Source organism: Chenopodium quinoa, unplaced genomic scaffold (genome assembly GCF_001683475.1).
Source record: "Chenopodium quinoa cultivar QQ74 unplaced genomic scaffold, ASM168347v1, whole genome shotgun sequence".
NCBI lineage: Eukaryota > Viridiplantae > Streptophyta > Magnoliopsida > Caryophyllales > Amaranthaceae > Chenopodium > Chenopodium quinoa.
The window spans coordinates 10280132-10290002 of record NW_018745448.1 but is presented as its reverse complement, the minus strand read 5'-3'; the positions used below and the strand labels follow the sequence as shown (position 1 = coordinate 10290002).

The window sequence follows — 9871 nt, the reverse complement described above, 5'->3', positions numbered from 1 at the left end:
TATTAAAACAAATAATTTTGTAAAAAATATTATTCGTCCAAGTTTGTCTTTGACTAATTTTTCCGGCGTTGACCATCCTCGAGCAGTCACATGATAGGTGGCATTGTTGGTGGGGCATGGAAAAAAAGGTTCTAAAAGTGATTGGCAGGTGGGTGGTCAATGTCAGAAAAATTAGTCAACGGTGAAAATCCAGTAATAAGGAAGTCTATTACAACATTTTCATTTGAATATATAGTTTCTTACAACATTTTTTTGGTTAGATTGTTTCTCACAAAATAATGGCTTTTAATAGTTAGTTTATGACAAAAAGCCCTAATATTAATACCTTGCTTCATCATACTATAATTCTCACAAATAGATGGCATAAAGATACTTTTGTTGGTACAAACTTTTATAATTTGGTCACATAAAACATCTCTAACACACGTACATCTTAGCATTTGATCACAGAATATTAACTACTTGGTCTGGATTCAACATCATACGAAGTACATGTTGTTATTGTGTTATGTGATAATTTCGAAAGAAATGCTAATCTAATAATCTGACGGATAATTTAGATGATGAAATATTATCCGTGATGATAGCAACACAACCAATTAAGAGTGGTAAGCCTAGAATCACAACCAAAACAATGCCAGTGAAAAACCAGTGATAAGTTACATCTTGGAGAAGAGCAGCTTTGCATGATTCGCAATCGTAGCATAAGGTCTTCGGATCATTGTCCCATCTGTTGCAGTCGACGTTCGAGTAGTTTCCGATCTCTGGCTTTACCCAAACCGCTGGACTTGTGTAATTGAAATTACATTCTTCCGGTGGCTTGCAACAACCAGACTATCATTGAATAAATTAAAAAAAAAAAACAATTAATTTCGATATTTGACAATACTTGTCGTCGCTATCTGGACTTTAAAATATATTTGCTTACAAGAATGGATTAAGGCCTTGTTTAATTCAATATATTTTTGCTTATTTAAGAAAAAAATTTATTCAGATCATCATCGTTTTATGTGCGGTTTTTTTTTATCACTAATTATTTTTAATTACGTAATGAAAAAAATTATAAATACATATTAATAAATATACATTAATATGTATCTAACAAGACCCCCCACTTAATATAATATTCTTTTCAGATTATTGTACACACAAGGTCAAAGCTTGGTCAAACCAAACAATCAAATCTGATCCGTTAAAAATTGATAAGAATAATAAGGTGAATTAAACAAGCCCAAGACTATGTTTGACAACACATTTAATGAACCTTCAATATAAAGTTGTTGATAATTCAAGCCACCTTAGGGTTCGTTTGGCATTGCTGTGATTTTCTGTTTTTTGGTTTTTTGTTTTCTCAAAGTATATAATATGAGTCCCATAATGAATCAAAAATTATATAACTTTATTAAAATTATGATAATTTTGAAAACTGACAACAGAAAAGTGGAAACACCTTTTTCTTGTTTTCTGTTTTTAGTTTTTTGGTTTTCGAAAAAAACAGGAAACTGAAAACCAAAACAGATGCTAAACAAGCCTTAAATGATTGTTTGGCTGTTTGAAAAAAAAAAGAAAAAAAAAAAGATTGTTTGGCAAAAACTTTAGATCAAAAGTATAATTGTTTAAAAAAATTAGTCGCACACTTATTTTATTTATTTATATTTACATTACTACTCCATAGTATATACAAGTAAACTTAATTATTTCCCTCAAAAAAAAAAAAAAAAGTAAACTTAATTATTTGGATTAAGGCCTTGTTTAATTCAACATATTTTTACTTATTTTAAGTAAAAAATAAGTTCAGATCAGATTAGACAAAATAAGTTCAAATTAGATCTTCGTTTTACGTGTGGTTTTTTATCGCTAAATATACATTACTACAAATTTAACAAGACCCCACTTTTTATAATCTTCTTTAATTTTTAGATAATTGTACACACAATGTCAAAACTAGGTCAAACCAAACAATCAAATCAGACCAAATCAGATTTAATCAATTAAAAACTGATAAAACAAAATAAGGTGAACTAAACAAGTCTTAAGACCTTGTAAAAAAAAAAATTAAAAAAAAAGTCCTAAAACTTGGTTTGGAAACACATTTAATGAACCTTCAATAATAAATTGTTGAAAATTCAAGCCACCTTAAATGAATGTTTGGCTGTTTCAAAAAAAAATAAATAAATAAAATAAAAAATGATTGTTTGGCAAAAACTTTAGATCAAAAGTGTAATTGTTAAAAAAAAATTAGTCGCACACTTATTTTATTTATTTATATGTACATTACTACTCCGTAGCATATACAAGTAAACTTAATTATTTGGATAATCTCTAAAATAAACAAACATGAACTCAAAATACAAAATACAGAACAATTAATTTAAAGTACTGACCTCATAAGGAGATAAATTTCGTTTGTGGAATTTATCAAGGGAGTCTCGCCTATAATCCTTACCAAATTTTTTGCACACATGCTCTTTTACAATAACCTTCTTGTAGTATTTTTCCCAATTATATGTATCATGAACCTTGTTCTGCATCCACTTAGAGTACGACTCTACGTGGTACTCCTTGTACGATCTCCCAGGGATCGATTCTCCTCCCCCGTTGCTGCTCACAGCCAGCGCGAATATCCCCAAGCCGAGGAGGATAAGTAATAAAGGCGACGCAACGATTGGCAGGGCTTCTGCATTATCCGCCCCCCCCCCCCCTGCGATGGAACAGACAATGCCATAGCATAGGAAGAGGAGTATAATGACTCCGATGATGGTGAGTGTTACACCAAGGAAGCGAAAACCGGAGCAACTTGAGCCGAGAAAATCAAGTAGGTTCGATCCCAAGAGTAATGGGATAAATAATGAAATACTCCCAACTAAAGCAATACACCCTCCAGCTGCGCCACTCATCTTGCACAACTACAAAATTTTGTACGAAGACTTTCTTGTGAAGATGACTTGAGCCGTGCAATAAAGTGTCTATATATAGCACATACATAAAAAAATATTACGTTTTGTGTGCGGCTAACCAAGAACAAAATAACCACTATAAAACAAGCTGAATAACCCTTGTAACACCGAGTAAGTAACCTCTATAATACCAAGTTACAACAATATAACATTGGCGAAGTGACTCCTATAACACTGACGAGTAACTCCTATCACACTAGTGAACCAACTCCATGATTGTTGTCCATATGATATGATCAGCCACATATAGGAATTTATAATTGTCCAATGTCTTTTTTTTTTGGTCGTAAACATAATTAAATAGCCCATAAGTACACATCCTCCTAATTTTAGAGGAGATGAATTGAAATCAATCATTTTTAGAGACTTTATGAAGTATTTTTAACTCAAAATAATCTGTTTTAAGATCATTTTAACCAATTTTGGACTAAACTAGCTAGTGATAAGTCACCAGGAATTATATGTCGACTAATAGATTGGCTATTTTTACAATATTATTCTATTTTGTCTCATCATTTTTATTTTTTTCTGCGAACCAATTTTTGAAGACCAATAAGGTCTGTTTTAAATAAGTTCAATTCAATTCAGTTCCTAATTTTCTTTTCTCATAAATTATTCAGTTAAGCTCCAATCAATTCAGTTCAGCTTGTTTTCAAAAAAAATAAAAAATAAAATAAAATCAGTTCAGTAAATTAGAACAGATCCTAAGTGGATTGGACTTTTCTCCTTAAATTAATGAGATATTAATGTCCTTAGTCCTTAGAAGCTTCGTCTCATGCTAAGTCCATAAATATTAGTAACCTATCGCGTTCACGTAGCTCTATTCAAGTGGGAATATTTAATTTCATATACAATAACTTAAATGGTATCTATCAACTTCAAATTTTGTCGCCAATCAAATTTTGTAATATAATGTGTTGAAGTCAATAAAAACATAATTTTCTTTTGATCAGGTAATATAATACTTCACTGATATCGAAGAAACTTATACTAAACGTACGTGCTACTACGTAGTAGTTGCATTTTAAAAAAACCAATTGTTTCGGGCATTTTTTGGATAACCCGAAAGGGGGGTATGGATTCCCGCGGGAGACAGATCCGGGATGCAACACTCGTACGGCCTGAACACCTGCAAAACAACGGATCTCCGGTGTGCCGGAGATCCGGCTCCGACGATCAAGTTAGTGACCGGAAAACGGAATTTTAGAGAGAGAAAGTAGAGAGAAGTGAGAGCATATTTTGGGCATTGTGCCTTTGGGAATTGTGTGTTGTCCCCTTCCATCATGAAATGATGGGGTATTTATAGGGAAGTGGGAGATCATGCTCCTAGGGTTTCATAACCTAGGAAGATTGGCTGCCCTATACGTGGTTGACACGTGTATTAGGGTTTCCTTCATACTAGGCATGTTTCCTTAATGGGCTTTGAGCCCTTCATTTTCTGATATCTCTCTTTAGGCCACGTGTCATGCTCTTATTGGCCTTTATTTAGCTGAGCAGAATAGATGCCACGTGTCGGCTTATAATCGGGCCACTTATTGGCCTCTTATTTGTCTATAAAAAGGGGGTAAAAATACCCCGAAACACCAATAACATATACTATGACTTGGTCTCATACGCTCAAGTCAATGCTTATACAATGCTACTACGTAGTAGTGCTTGATCCAAATTATCCAATTATCCTTAGATTCGATTATGTATGTCGATGCGTTACGCTACATTTTCGGATCTTGTCTACGTCAATTTATGAATTATGAATTACGAAGTTACAATATTGTGACTTGTGAGACTACTTAGGAAAAAAAAAAGTTATAATATTGTGAGATTATTTCAATTAGTTGTGCTTTGTAATTGGGTTGTTAAAATTACTCTATCATATAGTTTTGTATGTGATGGAATACGGAGTGGTTATAATTCATGGATAAGAAATAGTATATCCTTAAGTATTGCCTTATTAGTAGCAATTTTTAACCTAAAAAGAGAATTAGTATTGTTTGATTTGAGTACTTAACTATATAAGTTGATTTTTTTTTTCTTTTTTTTTTGTTAATATATATATTCCTCTGTTTTTTTTTTTTTAGAATTGCAACACTTCTCTTTTCACGCTTGTCGATACATGTTTTATATCGTTAATATCTTTAATTTCCGACAAGTAAAAATTATAAACATTTGATATAAAAATTGTATAAGTCGAGACAAATCTAACAAGATCCCACATGACTATATTTTTACTTAAGTATAAACCGTCAAAGCTAGTCAAAGCAAAATACATGAATAGTGTAAAAGTCAAACTGTTGCAACTATTAAAAAACGGAGGAAGTATTGGTTAGCAATTATTTAAAGGAAAATTTGTTTAGAAGGGATATATATGTTCATTATTTTGTCTGGAAAGACCTTATATGTTTAACGTGGTCTAAAAGGACTTTATAAACTGATTTTGTTGTTTGGAGGGACCTTGAGGTCGGAATCCGACAATAATTGACTTTTTTTTTTTGCATGATTTCCCTCAAATTCCCTTATTTACATTTGTGCCATTTGGGGATTAGAAGAGAGTGAAGGAGGAATTGGAGGGAAATCGTAGAAAAAAAAATGAGGTCATTTTTTAAGGTCACGTGAGAGGTCAACGTCGTAGAAAAAAGTCAATTATTGTCGGATTTTTCCTTCAAGGTCCCCCCAAACAAAAAATAAACTTATAAGGTCCTTTTAGACCACTTTAAACATATAAGCTCCTTTTTGACAAAATAGTGAATGTATATGTCCCTTTCAGACAAATTTTCCTAAAACTAATTGCTTTCCATAGTTTTACTTGATCCTGAAGTAGTGAAGTAGGAGAAACAATATTGTATAAAGTATAAACTTGTCGAAAACTTATACATTGGATGAAGTAATTATGTCAACTAAAAAACTCTGGCATTTTTATTTCATAAATTGATAAATTGATAAAGAAGGGCATTTTTAGAAATGAATAAAAACATAATTAAACAGAGTTGGTTGAAGGGTAATGGAACAATCTTGATATATTCAGCAAGTGCCCACAATGGGAAATAGTTCCTGTACAATGGATAATTTAATATGCATGTCTTCAAGGATGTTCCCATAATTTCCTATTTTTAGGATACATCATAAATGAAAAACAAAATTAATTTAACATTCAAAATAAAAATCATACTTAAAAATCATACACAACTTTAAAATTTTATATATCTCATAAATAATATACGCTAATATTACAAATAACATGAAACAAAGGAAGTATTACTTTTTCTATATCCAAATTAAATAAGTCATTTTTCATGGACAAGCATGTTTTGGAGAGGAATTATTGTTTGATTAAAGTTGGACACGATTCACACAAAGATAGTGAAAATAGTTTATTATCGTCATAAAGTGAAATTAGAAAAATATATATGGTGGGATTTGTCAAGTCATGTGATGATTAAAAGAGAAAAAAGACTCCTAAACCAAACTTGTTGTTAAATAAATTAGTCGATTAAATTAAGTGAATTTTTTTTATCACAAAAAAAAACCTCTATATTGACTTTACCACCTACTCTTTTTAAATTTTTATATTAATACAACAAAAACATCTAAAAATTGGGCCCAACATAAACACGTGGCACTAAGTTGTTGGGTAAAGTATAGGAAAAAGAAAAAAAAAAACTTATATACTAACCTAGCGACCACCCCCACCCCTGACCCATACCATCCTCTTCGGGCACCGGCACACCCTGATCTTTGCCCCCCTCCCCCCACCCCAAAACCAGCCCCATCACCCCATACCTACCAACAGCAATACAGACCACGCATCTCGCTCGCCCAACTTCCAATATCGCCATCTCACCCAAACCGGCAACAATAATAACACTTATACAACAGTAAGCATTGACGAAAGCAGCAACAACAACCAATTGGCGACACATGTTCAAAACCATGATTGGAGGGGGGGGGGGGGGGGGGGGGGGGGGGGGGGAGGGGGATGGGGCTAGTTTTAGGGTGGAGGAAAAGTAAAGAGGGTGTTTTCGAGGGTGTCGCGACAATCAGTTAGGGGGGTACTGGTGGTGGTGTGGATGAGGCAGGAGGTGCCGACAGGGGGAAGGGGTGCCGTCATAGGGATGTCAGTGGGGAGGGTCAAGTAGGAGACCCGCCCATCCCCGCCCCAATGAGTCTTGGTTTGGCGGGTGGTGGGGCGGGGATGAGGATAAAAATCATACCCGTCATGGGTGATGGGGCGGGAGTGAATTTTACATTGTACCCACCCCGTCCCATCCCCGGCCCGCTCCACCCGCCCCACTTTGTACCTGTCTTATCCCCACCTCACACCCACATCTATATATTTTATAAAATAAAATTATATACTTTTATACTATTTTATATATAAAAAAATATATATATAATAAAATAGTATATATAATAATTTGTAATACACTAATTTTATAACTAAAAAAAGTGTGTAATACCGAGTATTAATAATAATTTTATTTGTTGTAACTTATACATAGTATAAATATGTTGGATTGTGTATTGGGAGGTGGGTCTTAGGCGCGTCTTAGGTGGGGATTAAGTGGGAATGGATATCCAAGTGGGGGGTGGGGCGGGGATGGTTTTGGAATTGTACCCGCCGGGACGGGGATGGGGATGAATTTTGGACCTGCCGCGGGGATAGGGACGGAGACGGGGATGAGGATGAAAATTTTAGGTGGTGATGGGGATGGGAAGATCAACATCCGCCCCCGACCCGCCCCATTGACATCCCTACCGTGCCGATGGTTGGGGTGGTAGCTGAGTTAGTTTAAGGTTTTTTCAACCCAATATCTTTTAGTGACACGTTTACAAGGTAGGACTGTAGGAGCCCCTAACATATTTTTGGATGGAATTTGTTAATATTTTAAATGGAATTTTTTTTTTTTTGAAAGAAATCTGTAGCTTTTATTCAAAATTAAACACGGTCTAATTCAAAACCATTTTATAGATTTCTCCTAAAAAAAAAACCATTTTATAGATTTTTTTTTTTTTTTTGGGTGTTAAAATAAAACATTAAGAGAGTAGGTGGTAAAAGCCAATATTTTTTTTTTTTTTTTTTTTTTTTTTTTTTTTCCTGTGGTAGAACATAAAAATTCCTAAATTAATTGGTAAGAGGATATACATATATACTAGTATATATTTATATTTTTTTTTTGAATATATTTGGTAAGAGGCTATATAATTTGGGAGATGAATTGAGTTACCTGCTGAGGAAAATCACCATTTCCCAATTGTGAATTGATTATAAGTTTTGCTGCACGGTGTAGAGGACCCAAGTCCCTTTTTGCCTGATTAAGATTTAATAAAATTTAAAGATTAGTAAAAGTCGAACAAATTCTTATGTACAATCAGGTATAAATTAAAGTACATCAAAGGGTATATTTTTACTTATCGCAATGATCCTTGCTTGTTCAACCATCAAATGAGCAAAAAAAGAAAAATACATTTGGACACACCTTGCACCTAGGTGTACATATATAGAATTTTAGAGAGCTGAACTTATAAAATTTCAACAATTTATTAATGGTTCTTCTTTTAAAGATAAATAATAGATAGATAAATCCATTAATATTTACGATATCAAGGTCCCATTAGTAAATCAATGTATCTTTAGCAACCCCTTTTTAATCTCATAATACTTTCATCACTTTGACTACATGTGCTTACTAATGGACCTTTGAAATCTTTAATCATTTTTTTTAAATCATACACCAAAAAAAAAAAAATTATTTAAAAGTGTTTAGTAAAGATTAATCAATCCAATATCTTTCAATACTAATTAACATTTGTATTCATATGTTGTAAATAGTACAAAACATCAAAATGAGTAAGAAAGTGAGAATAAATGGAGAGCTTACGCCTCCACTTCCTAGTTTTCTAAATGCCCTATTAATCACATACATTACTTTGACTAATGTTTGTATTTTGTACATAAGATTAAACATAGTCATGTACATATTTGTCAGAATCGATCCAATATGTAATTTCAAATTAACATTTTAAAATTTATAGGGGATAAATAAGATGTCATTGATTAAAGTTTTTCATTGATATATATATATATATATATATATATATATATATATATATATATATATATATATATATATATATATTTTGTTGGAAGTAGAGTACTTCCAATATATAAAGGAATTATAACTCTATAACTACATATTATATGGTACATAGGGAGTAACAAGTATTACATACAATATTGGAAGTAGAGTACTTCCAATATATAAAGGAATTATAACTCTATAACTACATATTATATGGTACATAGGGAGTAACAAGTATTACATACAATATTACATAAAAAAAAAAAAAAAAAAAAAAAAAAGTAAATTAGTACGTACCTGCCCACCATGGAGTAGACCCATCAAAGCCCACGCAGTTTGGACCAAGTTGGACTTTGGAAGTGGCACAAGTTCCTTTTGTTGTATCCATGAGAGCAATAATCACAATATCACAAGTATAAATAAATACTACTCGTATAGTATATATACTTCAACAACAATGCAAAATGCAAGGACTAAAATTTAGAAAAATACCGCATTTAGAGAAAAAGAAAGTTAGGATAAATAATTTCACTAAAACATGTAATGTTGTCTCTTGTGAATACTTCATGATAACTGATAAAGTTTTTGGCTCTCATAGTATACGAGTTTCTCATATTGAGTTGGATTTACATATAATAATTATTGATTTATTTTTTATTCACTTTTAATCGATAAAAATAAAAATCAAACTTTATTTTCTAAATAATTGTGCCCAATCTAAAAATAAACTTCATTTAGGGATGAAAAAAAATAAGTTAATTGAAATGTAGGGGTGTCAATTCGGTTTTTAAAAATTCTAGCGTAGTCGTCGACTACGGACGACTATGGACAACTACG

At 32.4% G+C, this 9871-nt stretch overlaps 1 protein-coding gene across 1 annotated transcript; it reads right to left on the bottom strand.

The window, feature by feature from the left end:
* Window positions 1-322: 322 nt before the first annotated feature.
* Window positions 323-2912, bottom strand: LOC110713792 (tetraspanin-7-like). The gene is made up of 2 exons (XM_021892235.1): window positions 2385-2912; window positions 323-834 (listed from the first exon to the last, which is right to left on the bottom strand). The coding sequence occupies exons 1-2, from the start codon at window positions 2895-2897 to the stop codon at window positions 532-534; spliced, it is 816 nt and encodes a 271-aa protein (XP_021747927.1). The 5' UTR covers window positions 2898-2912; the 3' UTR covers window positions 323-531.
* Between the last annotated feature and the right edge of the window lie 6959 nt (window positions 2913-9871).